This window comes from Ciconia boyciana, chromosome 1 (genome assembly GCF_034638445.1).
Source record: "Ciconia boyciana chromosome 1, ASM3463844v1, whole genome shotgun sequence".
Taxonomy (NCBI): domain Eukaryota; kingdom Metazoa; phylum Chordata; class Aves; order Ciconiiformes; family Ciconiidae; genus Ciconia; species Ciconia boyciana.
In genome coordinates this window covers 142,799,401-142,811,592 of record NC_132934.1, presented here as the reverse complement: position 1 = coordinate 142,811,592, position 12,192 = coordinate 142,799,401, and the positions used below count along the sequence as shown (strand labels likewise).

Below are 12,192 nucleotides of genomic sequence, written 5' to 3'. Positions count from 1 at the left end.
TATCAACGTATTTTATTATAGGGGATAAACTGGCAGTATTTCATGCAAGACTGCCCAACTTTAGGGTATCAGTGAATCCATAGCTGGCTTATTTCCACAAAGTTTCTGACGTCGCACACTCAGTATTAACTAGCAACAACTACAAGTTCAGATATACCTACCAAATCAAGCACTAGTAACATTTGTTTCTTCACATACAATCATTTAGAATACCCAACCATGCTCCCAGCTAGACTTTCACTCTGTTCTACTTGTTTTGCTCTGAAAAGAAACAATATTCAGGAAACATCAACCTACCTAAACAAAATAGAAGAGTGTCTCAAAACAGCATTAAGTCCCCTTATCCTACTCTCTTGTTCCAACATCGTTTTTAAGTAGGAATTCTAACATTCTGAACCAAAGGTATAGCCTCACCTATGCATTCATCTCCGTTACTGCTTGCCAGCCTTCTCTGACTATTCATCCGCTTTGGTAGTCCCCATTTCACCAAGAACCCTCTTTATTAAAATACAAATAGCAACCATGTAAAAAAGTCAGTAAAATTCAGAAAGAATATTTAAAGTTAACACAGAGGTGTGAACCCTTGTCTCCAAATACACAGTGACAAAGCACTTCACTTGCAATTAAACATTTAAGATCAAGATTCAAATACAAAATTATTTATATTGCAGGCTTTTATCACCAAGGTACTGTTATTTCACAAAATGCACGACCCACTTAAATTGTCCTATCACAGATTTCCAGAGCACTGTTTTCCCAGAATTATCCCAAATCAAACCAACAAGGCTGTACTCTGCCTAACCCACAACCAACAGTACAGTAGGAGTATTGAAAAATTTAGGCCTACCTAATAACAAAGGCAGCAAAAAATCATCTCCACTGCCACCAAAATAAATCTTTTACGTTACAATAAGTCAAATGTTGCAGATAAAAAGAGTTGAGATAATTCTAGAAATTCTCTTCCCTTAGACATTTAGAACAAAGGATATAGTTTATTTTATTAAACACTTAAAAGGGATAGCCTTCATAGGCTTTACAGCATCAAGAATGGATGTGCCCCAATTTGTTTCTACTTTTCAACTGATGAAGGATGAAATGTAAATAGCTGAAATAAGAAAAAATTAACTTAAAAAAACACTTCCCCCCCCCCAGAAGAAATATATTTCCATGTCTTTTAAAATATTTTGCATTAACTGTTAGTTCTTTTTTCCAGATTCTTTCCAAATGTCTTCTCAGTTATTTTGTTTTCCTTCTAATGGTTCTGTCTTGTAGGACATAGTCTTTCTCACAGCTTCTTCCCAAATGCCTTTTCTAGCAGAAAAAAAAAGTAACAAAACAAACTTTAATCAAGGAAAATTTCCTATGAACAGGTCCAAGGAATCACTGCTACTCACTGTGAAATTACTAGAACAGATGCAGAAAGCATTTAAGCAGAATAATTTGAATTGCGTTGCAACACTGGGAAACTTTTAGAAACATTTTTAAATTTATTATATCCCAAATGACATTATTTCCAAAGATATTAATGAATGAGCAATTTCTACACATATAGTTGCTAACGTGAATTTATTTTAAGTGTATTGAACTATGTTGGTCACTAAAAAAGGTGAAGAAAAATGTGTTGATTCAGTATAATTTCTATATCCACCACTTCTGAGTGTGACAACTGGGTGGGTTAAATAAAGACATAGTGCAGAAGTCTTCACAGGCTTTGAAAGTCACAAAAATCAGGGAGAGTTTAGTGGCCTCAGAACACAAATTCAGCATACTGACATGCGACCTGAAACATTTTGATGAAAGAGGGGACAAGAATCTCAGTTTAGAAACAGACTGACCAGCAGCTGTCCTCATTGTTTGTTCTCCAGGGACAGACAAGGAGTTACCCACTAATCTTCCTGAAAACAAACTAAAATTTTACAATGCATACTCTGAAGTTATTTTTGGCAGGCCATGCAAATTAAAACTGTACAGGCTATCATCTCCTGCACCCAAGGAGCTGTAAGAAGCCAATACCAAGCTGGAGGGAAGAGGTCTGAGGCTAGACGTCTGTCATCAGTTTTGGGGCAGGTGGCTAGAGGAATTTGCTATTACAGCACCCAGAAATTTCACATAAACACAGTCAGCTCCCAGACTCTTATTTTTTATGTTCGCCATCCATATAGCTATTACACTGCATCCTAATTACTCAATCAGCAAAGTAAAAATCTTACACCCAGTTTAGCTTGGTTTTGAAGCGTCTATGGAGGGATAGCTCTCTTAACATCTACCTAAACAATTCTGGAGCATTTAATTCACTGACTGCAGCAAGACCTGAGAGGCATAAAAAGCAATACTAACTAGACATTTTGCTTTAATCCAGAGAGCACCTTCAACAATAATGGCAGTGTCATTACCATAAATATTTCTGATTGCTCAGAGTCTCCATATTCCCCAATACAAACAGATCAACACATAAGCAAATGCCAAGAACGCTGTGTAAGAAGCTACATTTTAATGACGAACCACACCAAAACTCATAAAAAATACTGCATAGTGGGCACCTTAAATTATCACTTTATATGATTTTGGTAACAAATTATTACCTCCTTTGTAAGAATCATGTTAAAAAAGAAAAAAAAATCCCAAACCTTGGCAGCTCCACATGCTTTCCTCTTGTATTAGACAATGTCAGATACTATATAGTCACATTTTCCAGGCAAAATAACGTATTGCATTGATAGCTTTAGTGCTTTTTAAAAGTATGCATAAGACAATGCCAAGTGTACACAAGAAAAACAAATACACATCTAAGCCACAGGTTACAACTGCTAATAACAGTTTATATTATATAGCTCTTCTGCCTTGAGTTGCTTTTCCCAAGTACTCCAATAAATACAAAATATAAATCATTACACCTGAATTCTTGCAAATTGCATGGTAGAACCAAATTAATAAATACCAGATACAAGACCTTTCATGAAAAATTAGCTCAGAATCAATCCTTTAAGGAAGTAAAAAACATCCTAGTTTAAAAATGCTACATGCTGTAGATACTGTATGAATAGTTTGTAGAAACAAAGATCTGCTAAGTCCAATAGATAGCCAATTAAGAAGTCCTATATATGCTGACAGAAAATGAGCAGAAGACTTTTCCATACTCTTACTCTTCCTACATCAATCTGTAGAACTGGAGAACTTATGTTTTATGAGTTTATATAAATTTAAACATATATGCATATATATATATATAAAATTTATAATCCAATAGAGAAACCTATAGGTGATATTCAAACTGAATATCCAGAAAAGAAACGAGCAAAGAAGATTTTACATAAAAATTAGTCTGTTTTAGACACCATAACCTGTTGGCATAAGGGCTATGAAATACATTGCAAACCAAATAAAACCATATAACCAATCTACTTGTACTCTGGTATTAAATAAATACTCCCCAACAAATAGTCACAAGACCAGAAATCCAGATACTTCATAAAGTATTCAAATTGCCTGAGGGTGCAGCTCAGACTTACTTAACTATAATGTACGTCAAATTGAGCTGGACTTCCCTGCTCCTTCAATAGCCTAAGAAAGTTGAGGGTCAAAGCAAGACTTCAGGAATGGTTCCACTGACCAATCCAATCCAACAAATCTAACATTCCATTGCCATTGGTATTATACAGAAATATGGTATACCATGCAGTTTAGGCACATGGAAACAGTGTTTCCTTCATTAGTTTTAATGTGTTTCAGTTATAAATAAATAAATAAAACACACACACTCTAGCAATTTGTCTGAGGTGAAGCGTATCGAAGCAGACCAGTTGATTCCCTGGAGAAAAATGACAACACATTTACACAAAAGTTACTGTCAATCAATTAATAGACCAGCTATCAACTGCTCCAAGCTGGGACAGGAGTGAAGAAAGAGGGCAGTCGAGTGGAAAGTTTTCATGAACAAATGCCACAGATCACCACAATTTAAGACTAGATAGGGCAGCTGTCAGAATTCACCAAAAGAAAATTTGAGCGTCCACACATTTAAAGAGTAACACTGCAATGCAAACATCCTCAAACTACCTTAAAATAGGTATAGATAGTAATACAGATCCTTCAGTGTGAGCATTACACAGCAGCTCAGGCAAGCTTATTTTACTAACACAAAAGCACAAGCACTCTAGCAATACAACTAGCAGTTGTATTGAAATGACGTGAAAACAGTTTAAATCTAGTTTAGGTATGTCTAAAAAGCAGAACTGTAATTATATATTCTACAATGTAGATATGTCCAGAATAGCACATTCTGAACACTTCTAGTATGCTAGGACTTACAGTTTCAACACTATTTTCCCTGCTCCATTCATCTTTTGTGAAAGATGAATCTTTCATCTTTCAGTGAAAAAGCTTAGGTATTTACATAGAACAGTTAAGTTGATTAAATTGAATTGTAAAAACACAAATTTCAGAGCTCATTAAGACTGTGGCCCTTTAAGTTAAGCTTTTGTTTTTACACAGTTTATCTTCATAATGAGATTGCTATTTTAATATTTTCAGAATGGTCTCCAGAGTAGAACAAGATGTTTTCTTCAAGTTCAAAGAAGCTTTCCAAAATGATAAATCTGTATTATTCTCAGAATGTTTTTTGGTTTTTTTTTAGATTATCAATGGGTTCAGGGCAAAACTGCTCTCAGAAACACTATTTTACACCCTGTCCCTCTAAACCTTTAGAAGAAAAGAAACATCAGTCACTGTTTCAGAGGTAACATCTTTTCAAACACCGTCCCCTGAGACTACTCAGGAAAGAAGTCTTTAATTTGCCAACTTAACAGTCTGACCATCACAACTGAAATTATTTAGATACCCTTGAAATATATTATTTACCCAAAATAAAATGGTAAATATAATACAAAGGGAAAAAATTTGAACATTTCTTTTACCAAAATTAAAAAAGGAATACTACAATTATCCACAGAAATACAATAAGGAGTGGCATAAGTGTTTTTTTAATATTTTCTCATTCTGTAACATTCTACTCCCCAAATATAATGTGTTTTGTTAACTACTTTCACAATTTACTCACCTGTCTCCCAAGTGAATTTCCTTAGCACTCTAAATTTACAGTCTCTATAGTAAAGACGAGGCTGTACTAAGGGAAAATCTCTGATCCACTTTCAGTATTAAAAAAGAATAATAATAATAAAGCAATACATATTTCAAATAAAAACTGAACCACTTCTCTAATGTGAAGTGCAAACAATGGTGAAAAGAATGTTGTATCATATACCTTCCCCCTCTCTTTCTTTTTTTTTTTAAAAAAGGACACATTTGTTCATTCATGTGAAATGCAGTCTTCCTGTGGGAAAACAGAGATACAGTCTAATTTTGAGAATTGCTCTTCCCTGTCACCTGAATATCCCAGGTGCACATTAACACACAGTACTCAGCAAAATTTTACTTACCAACACCTTCGAAGCTGCTAAAAAAACTCTAACAATGTGTAAAAACGGCAGGATGATTTCCCAAGTAAAGACATTGTGTTAAACTACTCCTGAGTAGTGCAAGCTAATGCTGAAGATGTTTTACAGTGATAAGTATCAACAGTAAGGGAACTGTATTGTTTAAACTAAACTAATTTGGTTAAGAACAGCTTATGCCCAGACAAGCCCTTGCAAGGTAAACACAAAGTTCCCGTCTTTTACTTCACAAAAATTCACTCTTCATTGCTGTATACATGTCTATGCCTCTCATAACAAACAGAAGTGGTACATAAACTCCACCACCCTTTTCTTTCTTCTAATATTTGTATATTGGGCTTCTCTGGGCTATTTATAGGACTTAAATTATTTATCTTCAAGAAGTATATTTGAGTGTCAAAGCCCATTCTGTAACATACCATCAAGCTCACAACATCAGAGAAAGAATACTGAATTTCTTTACGCAATCAGTTAGATACCTAAATAAGATTAAGGCAAAAGAAACAGGTGACAGGCAAACACTAGCCGTTTACCTCAACACTGATTTTAAACACTGAAGATAGAAAAGCAGAAATGTGAACTTTCAGTTTTCACATGTTCAGACTTCTTCCATATGCTCTCACTTTTATGACCTTTCTGAAAGGTAAAAGAGAATTTGTTTCAATCCATTTTTTTCCAGCCTAATGAGAACAAGAACCTTATGGGAAAGGACCTGTTGCTGCCTACTCCACAATAAACATTATGCTACTGAAATTCACCTCAGCAGTGGATAACAGGAAAAGCAGGAGAAGAAAGCTGAGTCACACCTGGTCATTTTCTCTCTAGAGCATCAGCTATAACAATACTAAGGATTTATTTTGGGACAAGTATGATCTTGTGGGAGGGAAAAATGAAGTAAGAAAGACATTCCACAGACAGAGAGTGAAAATAAAATCCAAGTCATTTAGCTTTATGACTAAAGTCTCAAAGACGTACAAATGTAATGGTGAATTCAGGTCACCATTACAGTCACAACATTCAGACCATGTTTTCTTTCAAAACTTGTGGTATTTAAGGACATTGCCAAGTAAAATCATGGATTATTATTTATCATTTCAGTATCAAGAAAAGGTGACAAAACAGGAAAAAAACGCTCACATATCCCCTAGAATATAATATTTTAAATAGGTGAGGACCTTAGTAGTGAAACCAAAAATAACACTTGGTAAGAAACAGAACTAATTTGAGCCCCTTTAAAAAAAAAAAAAAAAGCCACTGGTGCTCTTTGCTAGTAAGGAAGAACTTAGCTATTCTGGTGCAGAAATTTTTACTTAGACTATACAGGGAAAATAGTACTGTAATGCCCTATACAGGAGCAGATTCCTTCTTACAGCATTAGAGTACAGTTCTGTACCTACTGTCCTGCTGATACAATGTAATTTGAAATATATTTGGCTACCCTATTGTGTGTGTGAACACAGTGAAATTAAGTATGTAAAAATATGTTGTGCCTCACTTTTCCCATGTACTTCTTAAAATTTTCCCATGCTCATAAAAACTGGAATACTGGTTTGCCCAATTTTTTATTCTGCATTTGTTTAGTGTAAAGCACTTCATGGGAACAGTTGTTTAAAAGAATCTTTATCATGAAAATACTATTATTAAAATATTTCAATCAATTGAATAGATTTACAAAACCCAATTTACATTTATAAAGCCTGCTATGGAATTCATTGCACTTTGAAAAAGGCAAGAAACAGATCTCCCAGGAGAGAGGGCAAGAATAAGTTTGTCATCTTTCTTCTCCTAGAGTTCTCTTCCTTCCCCCTTCCCTATTACCATACTTTTCATTTAGGAACATAACATTTGTTCTCCCAACTTCACCTACCCAAAAGTAAAGAAATACCTTCTGGTTTTCTTGTACTTATTATTCTAGTTTACCTGAATTACTTTTTCATTATGGCATAATTAAAAATTTGGTATCTCCATTTCAGGATATATGTCAGGTGTCCAACTGCAGCCGCTCTGGCTACTGGAATAGGAAGGTTGCTCTTCTTAAAATGCTCATCAAAAACAAGGATGATTCAGAAGCTATGCCACTAGTGTTCACAGTCTCTCTCTTCCACCAACCAGACCTACAAAAAGTTTGAAATGGCTTCAGATAAGGTGAGCCATGGGTGGGCCATGAACTTTCAGCAGTTAAGTTTCAATGAACATGGTGGTCATGGCATACAAATTTTTGCTTCTGTGCTGCACAGAACTACCTCAGTCTTGGCACAGCTGAATATGTAAATTCAACTGAGATTCACAGAATATTTCAGCCTGGTCTCAGCAGCAGTTTCTGAGCGTGCTGAGCAAACATTCATATTTTGACCTCCTTTGAAAGGAAAACTAAGTCAAAAACAGAAGCGGACAACCACGCATCTTCAATAGCTCCAGAGCAAGAGCGCTCACCTTTCATATAAGAGGACACGTTAAAAAAAACCATACATCTCAAAGGTTCAAAGCCACATCTTCAACCTCTCAGGAAATACCCTCAAAGAAATATTCTTCCTGTTCAGCCTCTCTTAGTGTCAGAAACCAGTATGCATCCCACTCCTGTGCCCTCCCCAAACTTCACTTCATCGACTAAATATTAGGGCACTTCCCCCAAAACTGTACCTGTACTCCAGTCTCTGCTCCCAATGCCTTTTACCAAAGGCCCCACAAACACCAAAACAAGATTGCGTCCTGGGATGTTTGGGGGAGATAAATGTCCTCCCAATCGTTATGCTAAACTGTTCTTCCCCTGTGCTCTTTCTTCCATCACAGTGAGTTCTTTGCTAAAGCAGGCACAGTGTCCAAAAGAAATCACAGAGAACATGTCCAATCCAGCCTGCATTATGGTGGTCGGGTTAACAGAGAGATTTTAATCCTCTTAGACTATGAAGGATATTTAAAACAGTAGCTATTATATTCAAAAGCAGGTACTGCTTCCAATTTTGGGGTTTTTAAAAATTATTTTTACATGAACTTTATTCCATCCTCCAAGAGAAGGTGCCTAAAGTCAGGGATGACCACAATCTCACAGACACCAATGTCATTTTGTTATCTTAAATATTACTCATAAACAGCTATAAAAGCGTGGACCTCACCTCCCTATTTTGCAACTCTCAACTTGATAGTTTCCAAGGCCATACTGTTTCTAAGCCTGGGTGTGTCTACAAGCAACAATGATTCTAGTAGAAAAGATACCAGAACTTCCTGTCTTGAAATTTCTGGGTATGCCCCCCCCCCCCCCCCCAACATCTCCAAATATCTCAGATAGAGCACACAGCTTTTGAGAACATCAGCAGAAAGAAAATGGCTATTCTTATCACAGCAATCAAACTGCAGACGACTCTAAATTGCTGTAGTGAAATTGATGACAATACATTAATCTAATCTATTTGTGCAGGGAGATCAAAACAGAGGATAGGGTAATATTGACTTAAACCACTGCTAAAAAAACCTGTAGATATACTCTTTCAGTGCATGTGATATAAACCTAAGCTGTACTTAAATAACTTAATTTAAAAAGGTTTAAGCCAAGCAAAAAATGAGCTTTTCAAGCTAAACTACACATCTACATAGTATTCTGTGGTATTCTGCACTGATTTAACTTGCAGCGCATTTAACTCAGGAATGCAATGTAGCATATTAGTAGGTGCATATGGAGCAGCCTAAGCTCACACAGAGTTACTGGCTCAGATCTCAGATGCACTACAGACACATTAGCAGGACACTGCATCTCTTATCAACTCTGCCACTCAGAGGCAGGTATAAATGTGTTTAGTTTCAGTATCACTTTGAGGCCGCTGTATTGCTTCCCAGTCAGGAGCTAGATCTCTTCCCTCCTGACAGCCTTCTATTGAGGCGCATAGGCATGTCATAAATTAATTTTAAAACCAACTTACAGTAGGCCAGCTCAGCTCTTTGATAAGGTAAGGCCTTATGCATTTAGCTGTGCACATTTTTATACCCTTCAACTTTTGTGTTTTGCCTTCCTTCTCCCTACTAAACAACGAATGCCACAGTTCGTGGCGAGAGATGCAAAGAACAGTCGACATCTCAGACAGAGCTACTTAAGAAAAAAAAAAAAATCAAGCTGGGGAAGACAGAGAAGGAAGGGAGACTGTTCTTTAAGACAGAAGTCAGTGCCCTGATAGGCAGCTATCTGCTCCTTTTACATTTTATTCCCTTCTCTGTGTCTTCATATCAAGCAGTCTCTCTTAAGTCTCTATTCCTCGTGGAATCATGACTTTCCACTTCCTTAACCTCTAAGGAGCACGTTAAAGAACACTCTATAAAAAGATACGCTGTTTAGAATTGACACCAGGATTAATTCTACATTTCTTCATCAGCCTCAGGAACATTTCTATGACTATTATGCTTTCTTTAAAATTACTATTTTTCTGCAGCCTATGCTTCACTTGAAGCCGTAATCCTCTGTGATGACAATTGTATCCACAGCAACTAGTCATGATGTAACAAACAAGATCAACCACTTCTGGTGGAAAAAAAAAATCACAAACCTTTCAAGCAGTCTCTTAATAATCTCAATTAATTTCTCAATAAAATGCCTGTTCACATTTCAAATTGAAAAAATTATCTCAAAAAACAGTGCACTTCAAGAGATGATAACATGGTCTTCACCGATCACAACATTCTTAGGCCTCTCCAACTCCAACTTTTAAAGAGCTATTAAAAACATCAACTTCACTAAGAAAGGGTTTAAATCACACCTTTTTGGCTGAAGAAAGCTTAAAGGAAATTGAGATTTACAGCACTTACTCAAATAAATCTACCCAAAATCACTTCACAGTCTCATAACAAAAAAAGAATAAAACTTCCATATACTTGAACATACAATCCTTCAAACTAGGTGCAAAAGTGTATGTAGCTACACATACGTATGTTGAAGCACAGCGTGGATATGAACACAATGAACATCATCACTGGTGTCTGAAATGCCAAGTTACAAAACACATGCATTTACTCTGCAATGCCACGGATTACAGACGGTTTTTAGTAAGTGTAGTAGATGTGAGAGGTAACCTTGCCTTCTACCAAAATTCTACACACGCAAAGCATCTTTACATCAATATTCACGGGCAACAGCACGTTGGGATTCTGAAATATACTTAGCTGTATTCAGTTAACCTGTTTGATCTCTTCGCTAGCCCGACAACTACATTTAAATGATGAGTTTTTTATCACGATGCAGGTAAATTAAGTTAAACCAGACAAATCAGGTTTTACACCAAAAGGTCTTTAGGCTTCAGCAGTGACTGTCCCCGTCTCACAGACAGGCCAAACCCGGCTACAGGCTCGTTCAGCTGCAGATCAAAACCACGACCTCGCAGCCAGAGACGATGACACTGGCAGCCCTGGGGCTCGTCAATGCTCCCGCACAACCTCGCCAGGGACAGACAATGCCAACAGCCTCCCGCAGACTCAAAGCACAGCTCCCAAACTACACGAAGGCTACAGCGCGTCTGCCTGATCGCCGTACAGCCACCACAGGCAGCCCTGCTGCGCCGAGCAACCTTAACACCAGCCGGCAGCCCCTTCCCCAGCGACGCTGTTCTCTGTGTGTGTCGGGGGGGCGGGGGGGATCGCCCCCAACGGCACCTGCCGGCCGTTAAACGGCCGACGGTCCAACCCCGCTGCCTCAGAACGGGCCCACAACGCCCAGCGGCCGCGGCTCCGGGGCGCGGCGGGGGAAGAAAGGAGCGGAGGAGGGGGAGGCGCCCAAAAAAAGAGGGCGCCCGGGAAGGGAAGGGGGCAGACGGCCGTCGGGGTGTCTCCGGGAGCCACCGGGCACGGCCGCAGGCAGGCACCTGGGCAGTTCCTTTGTTCCTCGCCGGTCCCGCCGCCTCACCCCTTCCCGCACTCACCCACGGTGGCCAGGGTCTCGAGGTCCTCCAGCTTGTAGGCGGCGGGCTCGGCCGCGGCGGGCGAGCCGGGGCCGGCGGGGCTGGGGGCCGGCGCGGCGGGCTGAGGCGCGGCGAGCCCGGCCGCCGCCGCCTCGCCGCCGCTCTTCGCCCCCATTTTGGCCTTGGCGGCGCTGAAGGCGTCCATGGGGCCGAGCGGGCGCCCCGCGGCCGCTCAGCGCATGGAGAAGGGCGAGCCGGGCCAGCGAGGGGAAGGGGGAGGAGAGGGAGCGGCGGGGACGCAAAGTTTCAGTCTTCAGCAGGCGGGGTGGCCGCTCCCGGGGGCTGGAGCCCGTTCCCGCTGCCGCCTCTGAGGGGGCGCGGAGCCCTTCAGCATCGCGGCCAGCCGCCGCGCCGCCCGCCACTCGCAGCAGGGACCGCCGCGCAGACAGACAAAGGCGAGGGTGAGCCCGGCCGAGCCGCGCTGTGCCGCGCCGCGCCGTGCCGTGCCGAGTCGCGCCGCGCCGCACGCGGGGCGGAGGGGCGGGGTTTGCCTTCCTGCCGCTGCGGCACGGTCCCGCAGAGGGCTGGCGGGGAGGGGGTGGGGGGAGGCGCGGCCCCGCCGCACGACGGGAGCGCGGAGCTCACCCCCCGCCGCGGGCACAGCCCGGGGGTGTCTGGTAGCGCCGGTGCCCATTGCTCGTCCTTCCGCACCCCCGCGTCCCGCCTGGGAGGCAGCGCGGTGCTGCTGTGGGGGGGATGGAGGAGGGCACTGGCGGCTGCCGCGCCTGCCCCCGCGCTCCCTCAGTGCTGCGGCTGCCGGGGGACGGGGGAAGGTCCCGTCTGCTCCCCTCGGAAAGTTACAAATA

The 12,192-nt window shown here is 40.6% G+C and overlaps 1 protein-coding gene across 2 annotated transcripts in view; it reads right to left on the bottom strand.

Annotated features, from left to right (window-relative positions):
- Positions 1–11,863, bottom strand: part of PRKX (protein kinase cAMP-dependent X-linked catalytic subunit) — a 60,984-nt gene extending 49,121 nt beyond the window's left edge. For both annotated transcript variants that reach the window (XM_072849537.1, XM_072849538.1), the window contains exon 1: positions 11,348–11,863. In XM_072849537.1, coding sequence (XP_072705638.1) covers positions 11,348–11,531 — 184 coding nt within the window. In that variant the 5' untranslated portion in view covers positions 11,532–11,863. The remainder of the gene's footprint in view (positions 1–11,347) is intronic.
- Positions 11,864–12,192: the final 329 nt, after the last annotated feature.